The following is an 18,628-nucleotide window of genomic DNA, read 5'->3' on the forward strand; positions in this document are numbered from 1 at the left end:
TGTTTTAGCTCATGAGATATGTTTATAAGTTATAAGTCATATTAATGATGTATAACTATAAATCTATTCAGAATATCGTACTAATATATATTCACTTCTTTCAATTAAATGTTAAATTTGCAACTCATATTAATCAATAATACACCTACAACACTTAAAACACTTAAAAGCAAAATAATTCTCACCCTATTTTTTTTTTTTAACACAAAAGTTTTTCATGGTAAAGTAATTATAAAATATATAGTTGATATATTCAGTTATTAGTTTATGTTAAAATCCAACTTATATATTTATATTAAATCGATTCTTATTATATTTCTCTTCATCGAAATTATTAATTTGTATGTAAATATAAATAAATGAATACTTGATTAGTATCAAATAATATGGTTAATTAACTTATCGTATTATACCTATAATTAATTAACGATATATTTAAAAGGCAAACTAACGTATTTGTTATTCACCTATTTTAAAATACCCAATATTTATACACCTTAATAATATAATTTTTTAATGAGGGGGTCACATTATCATTTAATTTTCATATACGAGTATAAGGTCTAATATTTTGTAAAGTTGAAAACCATGAATTCGAAATGATAATTTATTTATTTTCTAAAAATAATATACTTTAATTTTACAAATTATAGGAAAAGTAATATTTTAGTGGAATACTGAATCTTAATTTTTTTTAGTTTTATGTACTTACAACAATAAAAAGTACCTTACGTGGTGCTTCTGGTTCTGTTCAACTTTATCATAGAGCATATTGCGTAATTAAGAAGATTAAACATTTTCCATAGGTATTTATGAGATAAACAGTTTTTTTGCACATCATTAATTTTTTTTTTTTTGAAATTCTTTGAATTATTATTGATTTATTTTAACTGCATCTATTATTTTTCGTTTCACTACTTTTTTCATATACTTCACAGCATATTATACAAGTTTTTATATAACGTCTTAAAATATTTTTGGTATTGAATGAAACTAGCTAACCAAAACTGACTAATAATAAAAAATATCTAGATTCAAACATAAATAAAGAAATAAAACTGTATATCATTACGATTATATGATATTTTATCGGGTTTATAGGATAAAAAAAACAAGATGGTACACATAATTTATGATAGAAAATTTACCATGACTTTTAAACTGTACATGTAAGTCCTATACAAAGCTTCTAAAAATCATCAAATATCATACTTACGGTACTTGATTAGTGAATAATAATAATAAACATAACATGTTTAATAGTATAACAATTAATAACAATTAATGTGTACCTGTATAAATATGCATTTAAACTTGTACAATTAAGTAAATGAATGAATTTACGTGAAGAATAGGTAATTTTATTTAAATTACATGATAAGTTATGACCAGCCGCTACTTTGGAACTTCTGGTTTTCATCACAGGCGTATTGATTTACCAATTTATTTTACTTATTAATATTTACGAGTATGTGGATCTTGAACCTAGAAGCTTTACTGCAGTAATACTACATAAAATAGAGTCACAAGAATATTAATCTTTCACAGACGATTTTATTTCTTATGTATAAGAAAGCAACAGTAAAATAAACTTAGGGAATTTATAAGCTGTAAGAAATTTATATTAGTATATTAACTTAATCATAAGAATTATAATCGAGTAAATCTGGAATTGTATCATCAATAAATAAACAAAATATTACAAGTTTTAAAAGCAAATGACTTTAAACGAGTATACAATAAAATATATTTAAAAATATAATAAATTATGCTGCTAAATTAAACGTTTTGAAAAAAAAAAATAAGGTAAAAATATTTCTGTAATTTGGATTAGGAATTCGATTGTGTTGTTATTATTATTATTATTACTAAAACAGTTTGATATTAATAGATATTAGCAAATTAATGAAATTCTACTGTTTGTAATATTATTCAAATGTTAAGCTATGATAAACAACGTACTTATAATTAAATACTTAATTCAAGGCTTTTATTTTAATAATTTTGAAATTTAGATTATTATATATTGATAAATATCACACTATATTGTGTACAATATGTGTCTTATTATTTTTTTTTTTTTAATTGAATTAAATTAAAAACTTCCAAGACAACCGGCATATCGACCAAGTTGATTATTTAATTGCAATCCAGAACCATTTAAGTGTTATATATTGAATAGCTTTTAACTAAAGGCATAGTGCAATTGAAGTGAATTCCTCGTTATATTACTGCAGAATAAGACAGGCATGGATGATATACTATTAATGCTATTGTTTATACTCCATACTAACAAAGGAAAATGACGAAAATACATTATCTAAAATAATTATTAAGGTTATCACAGTTATTTTCAAAACAATTAAGAAATTCTCTGCATAGTATTTTTTTAAGTGCCGTCAACCGTTAGAATCCAATTTCCAATAAAGAGTAATAAGAGCTAAATTTCACATTAGAAGCACTCTTTCTACCAAAATATAAATACCAAATTTAAATTACGTAAAAAAAAAAAAAAAAAATAAAAGATGTAAAACCGACATTTTAACTTCTTTGCTGAGAATCTAAAAATAAAAAAACTATATATTATCGATTTTCAATGTTGGACGGGGCATTATTTAGAACGAAGTATATTTATTTCATACAACAAACAACTATAATATTACAAAATTCATGTTTGTATGGTACGTAGTAATGTGATTTAATTATAGTTATAAACGTATTATTCACAACAGGAAGTTAAAGGACCATCCGGTTAAGACACAATGTACCCTAGTTGTTATCCGAATAGAACAGGAAGAATATTTTGTATTAAATTATATAAAATAAGTTTTCGTTATTTCAGCGTTCTATAGTAACGAATATGAATAGGTACGGTTGCATATTCGATTTATATTACAACTAACTGTATAAGCCGCTATTTAAAAATCTTGAGTTAATACGGCCTTTATATAATCAGGTAATTTCATTTTGAATTATAAACATGTGGGTATAACTCATTATATGGTAAAAACACTAAAAGTTTAAGCAAAAATTATACCTAGTATAAAGTGACTGAAAAGTAGTTTGTAAATAACTTTCATAATATTTTACAGGGGATTTACGTTATTTGTTTCATATAAGTTTTAAAAAAACTGTATAAAACTAATAATTGTGATATTTTTTTTATTTTTTTTTTTTCGTTTAACAATATTCCAATTGTATATTACAGGTATTTAAATACGTGCCGGTATGAAATCACTAAAATAGTCAAAATCGAATAATTAATTAAACATGTGTGTATAAAAAAAAAAAAAATAAATAAAAAAAAAAACAATGGTATTGAAACAAATATTGACAATTTCACAAATATACCCAACTATTATTAATGAAACAATTTATTATATACCTACAATATACATTATTATACGTATCATATTTCATACAGAGCAAAAAAAAAAAAAAAATCCAACCTTTATATTTCCTGTATTATTGTTGTCACTTGTCATTCACGCGAGTAAAAAAAAAAAAAAGCAAAAATAATTTATTCAAAATGTTTTCATCCCGTTCGTTTAAAACTGTTATACATAATAAATTGTCTCTTTAACCTTATTCCGAAAAAAATGTTCATGCTGCTCGGTTTTCACGACGATTGTACACGCAAGGCCGCAGTAAATTATTACGATACTAGGACTGTTATGACACTGTTTATTTTATCACACGGACGTAGGTAAGTGTTTACGAAGTGTTCGGACAACCCTTCGTAACATTAGATTTTTTTTTTTCAATAAATCACTCGGTTTATACCTAATATCATTATAATCACACTATCGCTCAACTTCGTTTATATTTTATAATGTTTAGTAAAATATATTTTCTAGAAACATTTCATCACTCAGGTTTTTCATTTTTTCGCGATCTACTACAATATTCGCCTTTCTCCCCTTCTAAAATACTCTAACCCATCGACCGCACCCAATAGATACATTTATTTGTATACGTTGTAAAAAGAAACGTGATTCGCCACAACGGTTAGAGTAACCATTCGGGCCGAATGGTAAGCAGGGTACAGCGGATTGCAGACATGGTGTATAATGAGTGTTGAGAGTTTAACGTATTATTTACAATAACAATGCGTTATCATTATGTATATTTAAACTTTAAACGGCACGTTATAATGTTACGATCATTTTGTAACACGAATTCCGTTGTATTAAAACTTTTGCGAAACCGATCATCGTTTGTTTTTACCGTTATTGTCAAAAGAATACGTCCCAGAAACCTTCTGTTTTCATTAAAAATATATAAATAAATAAAATTAAATAAAACTTTAACAAAAAAATAGAATGCGTGCTAGTATTATAGTTTTGTGCGATAAATTATTAAAATATTTTTAATGCTGATTTATTATAGTATAATATGCATTATGCATGATACAGTCATACATCAAGACCTGCAGTCTTCATGGCATTTATTTTTCATAAATAAATAAAATACATGTTGACACCTTAATTCTCTGAAGGGCAGTTAACCTGTGTGCAGACCAAATAAAGATAAATTTATATGACGGTCAAAGAGGAACCATTACCGTAAATTTTCCAAGTTTAATTCGTCGTTTATCTGTGAAAACTGTTGGCGTTTACTAGACCAGAGCAAGTCAATAAAAATAAAATTTAATTTAATTTAAAAAAAAGTAAAAACCATTACTACCCAAGAATCTGATTACTGGGTACGGCAGTTTATCGAAAATACATTTATGTTATAGACGAATAATGAACCGAAAAAGTACTCATTCGTAATAAGTAACGCATGTGCGTGCGTGCATATTTGTGTTTTATTCGCATTGTTTAAATAGGTTTCCCGCATTTGAGACATCCTCATCATTTTTTTCTCCTTTCTATGTTTAAGAAACAAACAGTCAACTTTATTGGTAGGTTTTGCAAGGTATACATCTATATTATATCTACGTATCTACTATCTATCTATCTATCTATATATATATATATATATATATATATATATATATATATATATTATTGTTGTTTTTGCCGTTAGTCGAAACGATAATCTTATCGTCGTTATAGACGCTCGTGTAAATTGGCTCACGGTTAACATTACCCCGGTAAACGCTGTAAGGTGTGCAATATTAAGCTATATTTTTTATGACTTGGCCAAAAAAGCGATTTGTCATCGCATACGTTTCTTCGCTAACTAACGGCCATAAATCTAAAAGTACAAAAATCCTTTTAAATAAATATCGAATATACTGGTAACGATGTCATCATTAACTCATATCATAACAGTAGATAAATACACGTTTTCACACTTTATGAATGTACGCGTATATTATACAAATTACTTCTTATTACGATAAAAATATTATTGTCATAGGTATTCTATTTGTTTTTCTATTTGTAAGCACAAAAATATAAAAGTAACTTATTTTTATTTTTTTAAATGTCATTAAAATCTACGTATGTCCGATAATTTTACAACTCTATAATTTCCTATTTTAGTACTACTGTTAGACATATTTTAAAATTATACATTAATTATTATTCACGTATATGATACAAATACTTACCGACTTTCAATAAGTAATAACTTATAAGTAATATTACAATGGAGTTTTATTTGAATTATTAACTTTCTATGATATATTATGACAGTGATGTAGACTAATACAAAATGATATTATTAAGATAGGTATACATACCAAGCAAATAACTACCAATATCAACAAAATTAATGTACGGATTTGATATAGCGAAGGTTTTGATTAAATTACTGATATAGTATTACAGGACTAAATTACTATTAGATCCATGTATACGAAATTAAAATCAAGTCAAAATTATACATTTTATACAATAAAAACTTACCTAATAAAACAATATTTCTATAAGTATCACATATTTTTATTTTTTTTATTGTTAGACCATTTGTCTAATTTATAATAATTTAAATATTAATGATCAGTCAAAATGTATAGTTTTTGTGTTTATTTACTTTCTGAATAACATCAACTATACAAAATAAAGAACTGATTTTGATTTTAATTTTTCTCAAAAACACATTACCAACAATATAATTCTAAATACACTCATTTGAAGGTAAAAAACACGTCATCAAATTTAACTATTAACCTTTACTTCATAAAATTGTCAATATTGAACTTTTCTTTTAAATGAAATGTATTTGGTTTGTACGTTTTCATTACTGTTATTTTTATTTTACGAACTTTCAAAATATAAATTAATGTTGTATTTTATATTAGAACTTTTGTAATCAAAATTCCAAAATTTTTGTCTTAAGTTTTAACCATTTGACAAACCATTAAATGTTGATCGAAACTCAACCTCCGGACCCACGAACGCTCTTTCGCTTCCTATTAAATATTAATCATTGTTATAGTTTCTACTTTCTAGTAAGATGTTTATTTTATTTAAATTCGTAAATTTGGATGTCATCAATGTCATTGATGTATTGACATTGATTGAACTATTTTCAATGTTTTAAAATTCAGTATACAGTATAAATTATAAAATAATAATAAAAAATACTTTTTGTATAATCTGGTGAATTTTGTGGTTTTATAACTTTTATCGTACTATAAAAAGTAAAATATATAGTATATAGTTATATATGTATTCCTTCAAAGTTAGAATTTGTAATTTAATTGTATATGATTAAATTCTAAACTTAAATTATTAAATTATTTATTGGTTCCTTGAGAATTTTTATTTTAGGTGCTTTTATGTATATGTTACTTAAGAACTTTTATTTTTAGGTAATTGTTTTCATTTTTTCTTTGAAAATTTTTATATCAAAATTATTATTATTATTATTAAAAAAAAATATAATAAACCTATTTAAAAATTCTGTTATTAGTGTTTCAATGAAACGTTTTAAAAATGTTATATAACTTTTTAGACCCCTGGTAAAATCTGTGTAAAATATTTTCAAAATTTATATTTTATACTGATTATTCTATCCGAGAAACTGATTACATACAAATAAATGAGATTAAAAAAAAAAAAAAAAACACTATACCTATATAAATAATATTTGAATATAAACCTTAATATTATATTTTTGAACAGCGCTAAAAATCCACATCGATGTTTTTACTATATAGCATACAGTGCATTCCAAATTTAGTTAAATATTATTATTATGTAAATTATTACTTATTTATATATATATATATATACCCTCGGTATGCTTTTAATACATTCTTTAAAACTACAGTATTATGAAACAGTTAAGAATAATTATGTTATTTGTAACTATCAGCGGTAGATCAACTCATTGGATATTCGAGAGTTTCTCAATGGATATTGCCCTAAAAACAATAAACCATTTTTAATATTCATATTTTTTTTTTCTAATCGTTGTTAACTTTATTTAACTCCTTATAGGTAATTTGATGATAAAGAAACAGGAAAAAAAACTCAAACGCGATTATAGATACTTATATTATATTTATACACCTCCTAATTATAATTTCAGACGTAAGTATTATAATTATTATACCATATATACTAGAATTATATGGTAGTATCATAATATCACTAATAAATTATAAAAATGATATATATATTTTTTTTTTTTACGATAGTTGATTTTTAATTAAAATTAAAAGTAGTACGTCAAAAACTAATTGTAAAATACAACGTTTTGATAAATCGTACATAGATGTAATTATTTTTATAGTTGTTTTAGTACTGTTTCTTCAGCTTCTTGTGATCAACTTGTAAGTAAACACTAATTCAATTTTTTTACTGATTAATAATTAACATATCCACGTATTTTATATCTAACTACTAACTAACTTGCTTAATACAGCCATAGTTTTCCTTTTAACGATTTAAGTAAATAATGACATGGTGTCGTGAGCTAAAATAAAATCCAAAAGCTTTCGTTGACAGATCGAATGTTAAAAATCGTGTGCATCAACAGAATAACGCATAACAACCGCGCGCCAATCTATTTAAAATTTTCATGCTCCGATTCTATTCCCAAAGCACTTCATGTAACAATTTTATACCAGTTTCCTGATATCAGGTACTTAATTCTTATAATAACAATATATTTTTCGGTCGATCGTTGTATCTATACGTATAATACAATATAGTTATCGTGACAGTAATAATAAATATTTTCTGTTATATTGACCATAATAATAATAATAATAATAATAATAATAACAATAATAATAGTATTCGAAAAGTATTATTATTGTTGTTGTTTTTATTTGTGCGAGCGCACTACCGACACGATAGCTGTATTTTATTATAATGATTTTCGTCGATCCCGTCTATCCAGGTACTATATCATATACACAGTACCACGTATAATAGTATTTCAGCTTAATATCATCGTGATACGTTTAAGGTCTGCGCATCCGGTGCATGTTCGATTGGATGGTTTTAAAGTCTCGCGTATACCAACCATGTGCGTATATGAACCGCGTATATATATACATAAGTATATACTCTTCCGCGCAGTTTTATAGACCAATATTACATCTAAGTGTCACGGATTTCAGTTCAAGCGATAAAATCGAAACGTCTTCGAAAACTTTATTGTATCGGGACCGACCACCGTTCCTTCAGGCGAAAAAAATCGGATTCTGGTGAACGAATGGTGTTCAACATTAGTGACACGTGCTAGTGAATATTTTCCGGGACCATATCGCTTTCTCGGTTACGTACGTGCTCAGCACGTCGCGAGTCGCCGCGGTGATGAGATGACTGCATACCATTCCCTATGTAAACCACCATATCGTGTTCATGATATAATCGAGAGCATCGAGTATTTCTAATACTACTATTCATTATAATATTGTGACATAATAATCTAGGGTTGTATATTATATCGTTTATATCTTTTGTAAATCGTAATTAGTAGCTATATAATTTATTATAAATCTGTAAATGTATAATGGGGCAATTCTGTTGTTACGCAATTTATATCAACGATTTTTTTCTTATTTTTATTTTTATTTTTATTGTTTTTTTTTTAACTGATAATCAAGCCCTTAATTGATCAAATTGTGTGTGAAACAAAACTCAGATGTTATTTGACGAATAATCAGTAACGTCATTCAGTTGTCTGACCAAGCAATATACGTATGCATTGATCAATGCATACATACTATCAAGGTGAGTGTTAGTCCGCAACTATAAAATACTGATATTGAAAGCATAGCTACTATTAGGAACTGAAGAACTACATAATATATATATATATATATATATATTTGATTTTTCTTATAAAATTATAAGTGAGCGCATTATTATCTACTTTCTAAAATCTTATTGTTATTAATTTGTAGAAACTAATTCAAATACATTTATAATCAATAATATAAGAATATAAATTAAATATTAAAAAAAAAAAAAGAAGTTTTAATTTTAATGAAATGATTATGTATCTATCTATTTATAATTCATATATAAATAACTGATTAAGCTATAGAATTAATCACGTATTTATTATCACTCAAATATCAGGCTAAGGCCTGTCATATCTAGATATTTTTTTTTTATATAAGTATAATAATAAAACTTTCAATAAAATACAAATTTTATAGAAATTGTTTACAATTAACTTTAGTACAGTTAATAATAATAATTTATAAACAGGTCCCCGAATAAATACGATCGCCTTAAGCGATTTCTTATAAAAGGTCATTTAATTGTTATTATTATAAACATTTGTTAAAGGTACATTAATTTTATTTTTTTTATTGATAAAATTTTCTTGAAAAAATTGATTAACAGTATTAAATACCGCAATTAATTATATCAATTAAAATATATTTCTATAATAATTTCAAATTTGTATTTAAACGGAGCAAAACATTTTTCCGGTCACTGTTACTAAATGCAGTTAATAAATAATACCTACCCAAAATTATAAAATATATAAATGATTATTTTAATTTAGTATTAAATTAATCAAACACTTATTGTTTAGTAAGATATTCAAAAATATATTTATAAGCAAAATTACTTATATATACAATTTTCTTAATATCGCTACAAAAAAAAAAATAAAAATAAAATTCAAAAAATTTAAACATTTTGGTTAATTCTTCTCTAATAGTCACAAATTCTTTAATTTAAAATTTAATAACTTAATAACTGTACCTTCACTCAGATCTTAAAATTAAAAATAAATGTAATACATCGATAGTAAATTTATGAACAAAAAAAAATTTGGACATGCGCTGATAAAAATGAAAAAATCCATAGATGTAACTCTTAAAAAAAAAAAAATAAAAAAGTAGATGCAAAATTTAGTTTTTATTACATATTACATTAAGTGATAATGACCTCACGCTGACTGCGAACTTTGACTTATATAATATTTTTATATTGTTTTCAGCTGAACGCTTATGTATTTATAATTTTCATTATCACATTTGAAAGCGGTTGACACTGATACACGAAGCACTTATCCATTTGGCAAACAAAACATTTCCTTGCCAAAATCCTGTTTTATATAGTTTTCTATCGGATAATCATATTTTCTACCCTTAGGCACTGTTTTAAATAAAGTCATGACTAAACGTAAAACAGATTAAAAATAAAATAAAAATTTAAAAAGTACACTTAAAAATAATTGTAGCAAAGATATAATAAACAAAAATTCCTCTCTTTCTAAACGACTTTTATAGTGCAATAGATGGTTTTATTTTCCAATGAATATAGATGAGACTGACGAGAGAAGAATAATGTGGCCAATGTAAAGCTTGCAAAACTGTCAACCCAAGAGACCGACGATAAGAACTCATTAGGGTCTTGCAAGGGTTTGTTTGTTTTTACGCACTTTTATGAATATGCCATTGAATAATTTATAACGGAATTCTACTCACCACCTCGTCATCTTGGCCATTATATATTACGTACTATGTACCCTGCACCTGCCCGCCAACACCTATTGCCAACGAAAAAAACCAGCAGTATAATTACCACTAACATTTTGGACAATAAAACCCTCGTCTTAGGTACACGACTTTCACGGGTCTCCATTATTACTTCACTGGACATTATTAGAGGGTTATTCTATTACATTTCCCGTGAACGTGAATCCATCTCCTTTTAATAATAAACCTTGCCCAGATTATTAATTCATTTTGTACGCGGTTGACTACAATTTTAAAGAAAGAAAAAATGAAATCAATTCATGAACGGCTGCAGTATAATAATATAATATTGTTCTTTCTGTCTTCTGAAATATTATATTGTCTTTTTGGACAATATAATATTATAGGAAGCATCATGAAAACTATCGAAATCACTGTACCCACTTATTTAAATATGATTTTTTTTTTCATCACTGACATTTTCTGAGAATTTAATATATGTGTTTATTGAAAATAATTTTCTCTTCGATAATAATCCAACTTGATTACAACACAACATTTTAAAAAAAAAATGTTATTTTTATAATTAACATTAATTATATATCGTCTTATTTTACGTTTGGTCCGTACATTTTTAATTAAATATTTCTAATGTTTTTTTCTCCTATATATGTACATATAAAATGAATTTTAAACCAATAGTTAGTTATAACTATGAAAAATTAACACAGGTTTTGATAACGTGCTGTGTGACTGAACACAAAACATGCTCAAATAGGTGATTTATTACACATTTTATCATTCACACCGAACAGACATAGTGATTTTAAATGTGACCGGTTAATGGTTTACAAAATATAAATAATGTATAATGTATATAGTCAGTAAATATTAGAGTTATTTTAAATTTACTATTATTCACTTTCTACAAAATAATATGCTTATTATTATGTGTATTAAATATGGATCAGTTGTAGAAAGAAGTGTAAAATCAATTTTTCAATTATTGGGAGAGAAAGGTAAAATATTTATCCAGTAAGCGTAATGCGCCGCTGAAATCAGTTTTGATTGAGTGTGAACATGGACGTTAAGTTTTTTAAATTGTATGAGATGCTTCAATTCTATTTAATACATATAGGAAAAAATAAAACCTTTTTTTAATACATTTTAACTTATACACAAATAAATTACAATATTTAAATTAATATCTCAAAGATTTGAGTGTATTTTTCTTCACTACCGTAGCCTTATATACCTACATAATAAACTTTTGAGCAATATTATAATATATTTTTGCCTGTTGATGAATATTTCTATACCACGCACGTTAAAAATAGGTAAAAAACATCCGAAATGTACTATCGTTATAAATATTATAATTCATAACATAAACGTATATAATACAGCAGGGTCTCTATAAATACCCGACACTCTCGCGCTAAAATTTTGTCCACTATTTGGAAGGAGATGATAAATGAAAAATGAACAATGTAAGAATATAATATAAGCACAATTCTACACATTCGTACCTATATTTATTCCTATATGTGTGAATAAACGTCTTGTAAGTATTATTAAAAACAAAATCAATTTATTACTAAATGAGACGGTCATTTCACATACATCGAATGAGATAAAACATAATAGTGTAAAATTCACATTGTAATTAAATATACTTAGATAATAATCACGATAAACAATATCAAAATCTAGCCATTAAAGTGTCAGTAAGTTAGAATGTCCCGTATTTAGAAGTTTTCCTACTTAGATAAGTAGTGAAAACGCTCGCTATTTGAAGGTATACGCCATTTAGTGGTACCTTTCAAGGAAGGTTTCACTGTATTACGAATTGATTCATCTATTTTCATACTACATGGAATGAGTCGTGGGATTCTTGAGCATCGTAGTGCTTCAATAGTCAGCGAATATTGTTGCGAATGCTAAATGCCAATAATGCCATACGAAGATCGACTATACGATGAACCTACATATTATGTGAAACGAGATAAAACGGTAATCCACCATCGGCCTGTTTGCTTTCATTTCCCCTTATCTCACTCGACCTAAAAAATGCTTTGCATCGAGTGGAGGGATATGGTGATGGTGGTGGTGGTGTGGTCTAAGTAGCGTACGGGTAATAATAAGAAGCGGTCGCGGTATAGATACCACGTGAGAATTTATTAAATTTAAACGACCGTTCCTGTTTGGATAGTAATGTACCGAAGTAAATATTTTGAGTGATATCATTTGAATTAATAAATAAATCTATAATGCTTGGTTCTAAGTACCAAAAAATATTTATTATTAGGTGTTTGAAAAATAGCTGAGATGTCGAATAGAAATACATGATATCCTTTGAATGCCGTCTGACTGAGTTAAGCACTGTAGCTATAGTTTTAAAATTTTCATTTATTTACCATGAAACCGTAAAATCGTGTATATAATAAATTGCAATAGAAGAACCAATCATAGGCACTTCTTATAAATTACCATAATGCATCATAGGTGGTTTGGATTATTATACACTAAGTGCTGACTTATATTATTCAAACTCTGAATAGATAGTAATTGGCACAAAGTACTTACACTGTATTTAAAGGGATTAATATTTTATTACACGATACAATTATTTATAGTTAGGTATTATTATTATTATTTAAATTATTTAAATTATAAGTCTTCAGTATTTTAATAAAAAATGTATCAAACACAGAATTTCTCAATATGTTCAAAAAAAAAATTACGTACTATAATGAACATATAATTCGGATCATTTTTTTTTGAAGGGGGGGAGGTGTTCAAATATTTTTAATATGTGAATTAAAAATACATAATCATATTATTATTTTAATAATTATATTGTACAGTACAAAATATAATATAATAATGTATACGAACAACAAATAATGAAAACAATAGTAAAATATAGTTTTAAATCATAAAACAAAGTCAACCTTACGTATAATTTTGAAAAACAGACTAAACTCATAACTAGCGAACAATTATAGCAATAAACCAATTAAACCCATCGTCTAACAAGATTGTGATAAAATTTTAACAAATTTAAGATAACGTGTAATGATTAGTGAGAAACTGGGAAATGTACAAATACTTAAAATAAACTGTAGTTGTACAACTATACATAAAGTTTGTAGTTAGTCTTGGTTATATTATAGTTATATGCTAAGATTAAAAATTTTGGAGAAGAGGAGATAACTCTTAAACTCTTTTATATACCGGCTTGTAATAAGACTAGTAATAAGGACTATAAATATAAATAATACACACGTTTATCTCTTTAAAGTATCATTAAGTACAAGAATACATTTTATTTATAAAAATATGCAAAACACATTTTTATGTTTTTTTTTTTTTCAAAATTTAAGTTTTTAAGTTTTTATACGGTTAAAGCTCTTTATTTTCGAGTTTATAAAAATGTTAAGTTAATCTCTTTCTCATTATAGTACTGAAAAAAATTATAATAGATTTAAATTTTTATATAGTGACACAATTTATTGTACATAAAACTATATGATAATTTGTATAATATTGATCAGTAGGTATATTTTAATTTGACAATATTCAAGTTTATTTAGTATTAAAAAGTATGTTTAGTTCGCCAGCTATAAAAATATTATGTTTAAAGTTTTTAAGAACAGTAAAAACTTATTAAGCGATAAACTAAATAGATATGACTAATACTGTTTTTTCCAATATTCAAAATAAGCTGATAATAAAATTGGTTCCCGATAATAAATTCAATTCTTTAAAGCAAATATTTATAAGCCAATATAAACAAAAAATAAATCTAGCATTTGATATTAATCGATATTATCCAATAATATTCACTAAAACATTTTAGTTATTTAGTTTTAATAAAAGAATTACTTTTTTTTTTTTTTAAATGTTAGTTATTATTCTGCGTAAATACTAAAAAATAATGCACGAAATAAACAATGAACACGATGTTTTTATTTTTTAAACACTCATTGAAAATAATAATAAAAAAAAAAAAAAATCATAAACTGTCATAATAAAGACCAATATCTGAAAATACTGATTAAAAAAAAAAAAAAAAAAAAACGTGATCAAAAATTATTTTAACGCCATTGTCGTAACAATAAAAGAGAAGACTAAATTCAAACACACAACATATTATTTTCAATCTACAAAATATTATATAAATTTAAAATACGTGGTTAGGTGTTGCAGCAACAATTGTTCGTACCATGTACATGTATTATTATCATTCAACTTCAAGTATTATATTATATGGAAAGTTTGTTTAAAAAAAATATTTTATAGCAAGTTTAACTCTGGTTTAATTTCAAACTTAACAACTGAAATTTTATCAGAAAAAAAAATAAATACATACCATTTTATTATCAATACATTGAAATGTATTTTGTGTGTTTTTGTCAAAAATTTACTGTACCTATTAATATAACAAAATATACCTTTTATCATTCTTTAAGCAAACAAACAACTGATATACGGTACAAATAATAACAATAGTATTGTGTCCATTTTTCTCTTTTGGTTTAATCTTTATCATCTAAAAAAATATAAATTAAAAGATGATTGATATCTGTTAAACATAGTTTCATGAAAATACAAAATAACAATAGTGTTGCGAGTAGACATTGTCAGAGGATATCATACTTCATATTTCATCACATAAATTGTATAAAAGTTGTTCCAAAGTATATTAAATGACAACCATTTATCATCAAAAAATAATCACAAGATTTAAAGTAAGGCAAGAAGGACGCGTAAAGTTATAGTGACATCATATTTTCATTGTTGATTTTTTGTAAAAGACTTTGCGTTGATATATCGATTGATCGCTACTTAACAGACAATTAGCTTAGAATATATTGTATATGAATTCATTGTTCATAACATATCTCCCTTGATTTGTTTTGTACAATATTATATTATATACGAAATATACAATCATCGATTTACTCTTTTGAAAGAAAAAACCAGGGAAGTTGCTTGACGATCTAGTCACAGATTCTAGTGTATAGTAAATATTGAGTATACCTATTCATTAGGTAGGTAAATAAATACTATATTGACCTAGTCAATAATTACGGTAACACGTTCAATTTGAACTGATAAATCATTGCATAATATAAATCTATGATAATAAACGCTGACGGTGTCAGCCTCTATTTAGCCTTTAATTATATATTGTACACACAATTTATTTACATTACTATAACTGTTGGTAATATACCTATGATGAACACAATTATGCTAAAAACCTCGCATACATTCGTAATTTCTATAGTATTATAATATTATATAGATATAATTTTAAATATACACTGTTGTAGTTAATTATTGTAAGTACTTTTATGTACCATACAAAAATAACTTAAAATTAGTATAAATATAAAATAGTTTCAATTACAACTAAATAATGAATAACATTGGTAAAAAAATTCTTAATAACTCCATATGTAAAAAAAAAAAATTATAACAGTTTTTACAAAATTTACAAAAATATAATATATTAATAATTTTAAAGCTAAAAACTCATAACATTTTAAACTTAAACACCAAAGGCTTGAAAATCGTATATAAGATTATTCATAAATTTATTTGATTAGATAAAAAAAAAAAAACATCGAATAACTATACTCATTTTTTACGTGATTGAATTTAAAATAGTTTCAACATTAAATATTTACACATAAAATAATTATTTCTTCTCATACAATATTTAATATTTAATTATTAAAAATATTTATCATTGAAACTTTCAACTTTCAGCTATTACTTACATTTTTATTGTCAAAATATCGAGATATTTATACCCCGATTTTATTCATCAATCTATCAGGGCTCGTCAGTATTGACTAATAAGTTAGTAGCAGATATTAAAATATTATATAAAATAATATTTAATAATTCATTAATATATAATATATTTGAATTTATTTTTAGTAAAATTTAGTTTAATATATTGTAATATTCTTGAAAAATTAGACTGACAGATCGTTCAAATTCGTATTTAATATAATGGAATAAGTTTTCTTTAAATTTAAATTTAACACTTTTATGTCATTGTCTTACTTACTGAAGAGCTATAAGTGAAATTTCCTATATAACAAAGCGACTTGCCCGTATTTTTTTAAACATGATATATTGATATATATTATAAAATTGTTTTTTGCTAACCGATTTCGTGTAATAGTTGCAATGACAACTAAACAATAATAAACATTAAATTAATGTTATAATATTATAGTTATTTATTAAAGTAAATAGGTTGCCTCTAAAAACTAATGAATAATATGATTACATTATCATTAAAACCAAAAAAAGAAAAACGGATTGTAAAATCAGGACATAATTATTTTTTTTGTGATCGGATTTTGTATAAGGTTGCCCCTAGCAACCGATGATTTATATAATTACATCATTATTACACTTCGTTATACATTGTTTTTTTATTATGATTTAATGTTTTTCTATGTAGTAGAAAAGATATCAAATAACATAATATTACGTTTGTTAAAGTACATTTAAGGACAGTTTAAACATTATCCAAACTCAAAAGAACAGATCATGTTTTTTTTTAGTTTATTCTAATTGTTTTGAAAAATATTGGACATTTTTTATTCATGACCACCTATCTTACCAACTACCAATCATTGTAAACCAATCTATTCATCACTTAGCTCGTAGTGATCTTATTGTTTATTTGATCATTATTAATAGTTAAAACAATGTTTATTAGACTATTATTAATAATTAAAATCTAGTTTAAACGGTTATTCATAAAATACAAGTTTTATGACAATTTTTGAATGTTCAAGTACAATTATTTTCATCGTATTTTATTAAGTGCTAATAATAAATTATATTAAGTACATTTTATGCATTATTATATTTACAGCCTTTTCGAGACGCATCCAGATGTTCAACAATCCTTTATGCCATTCAAAGGAGTTGAACTAGAGGACCTAAAACACAGCAGACAGCTGAGAGATCATGCTTTAAGGTACTGTAAATATATAAAATTAAATAAATTTATTTTAACTTGTTACTATAAAATAAATATTATAGGTACTTAAGCATAATATTAGTTATCAAATTATTATTATCAATCTAAAGATAATCAAATACCTCTGCAGTTATCAAAAAGCTACACTCAATTAGGAGGTACTCTAATACTCAATATTAATTATTATAATTGGTTTGTTGGTTTTATTTTCACCTTATCTAACCCAAATAAATAAAACATAGTTATATAAATACATTTTTAAAGGTTAATATTGAATATATATTACACCGTGGTTTTTATAAATTATAATTCAATATCATAATATTTGTATGTTTTCTTGAAATTTGAAATTTATAGTCAATTATAATAACATCAATCATTACAATTATTATTTAAACTACGACAGAAATATCAATATCAATAATTACTATTTATAACTATACAATTCCATTCTATAGATACCTAATATATTATTTTATATATTTACAATTTTATAAATTGTTTTGATTTTTTCCTATTTTCAAAATTGTCGAAAACCTAATAAATATCTCTATTTTTTTATTAATTTAACATACATAATTAGTAATATTTTATTATAAAAAAAAAAAAAAAAAAAAAAAAAATTTTATAAAAAAAAAAAAAAAAAAAAAAAAAAAGAACATAATATACTTGAAGTTTCATGTATATTATACCTATTAGACATAATATCTTAATTATGTATGTGTAAGCCATTGGTCTTTGGCTCTATTTAGATTTTT

General features: G+C 24.7%; 1 protein-coding gene across 1 annotated transcript in view; it reads left to right on the forward strand.

The window, feature by feature from the left end:
* The window catches only part of LOC112597952 (neuroglobin-1-like), a 90,663-nt gene that overhangs the window by 43,531 nt on the left and 28,504 nt on the right, over window positions 1–18,628 (forward strand). Inside the window, exon 3 of the mRNA XM_025344215.1 lies at window positions 17,763–17,867. Within this exon, the coding sequence (XP_025200000.1) occupies window positions 17,763–17,867 (105 nt within the window). The remainder of the gene's footprint in view (window positions 1–17,762; window positions 17,868–18,628) is intronic.

Source organism: Melanaphis sacchari, unplaced genomic scaffold (assembly GCF_002803265.2).
Source record: "Melanaphis sacchari strain LSU unplaced genomic scaffold, SCAv2.0 Contig44_pilon_pilon, whole genome shotgun sequence".
In the NCBI taxonomy this organism is placed as follows: Eukaryota; Metazoa; Arthropoda; class Insecta; order Hemiptera; family Aphididae; genus Melanaphis; species Melanaphis sacchari.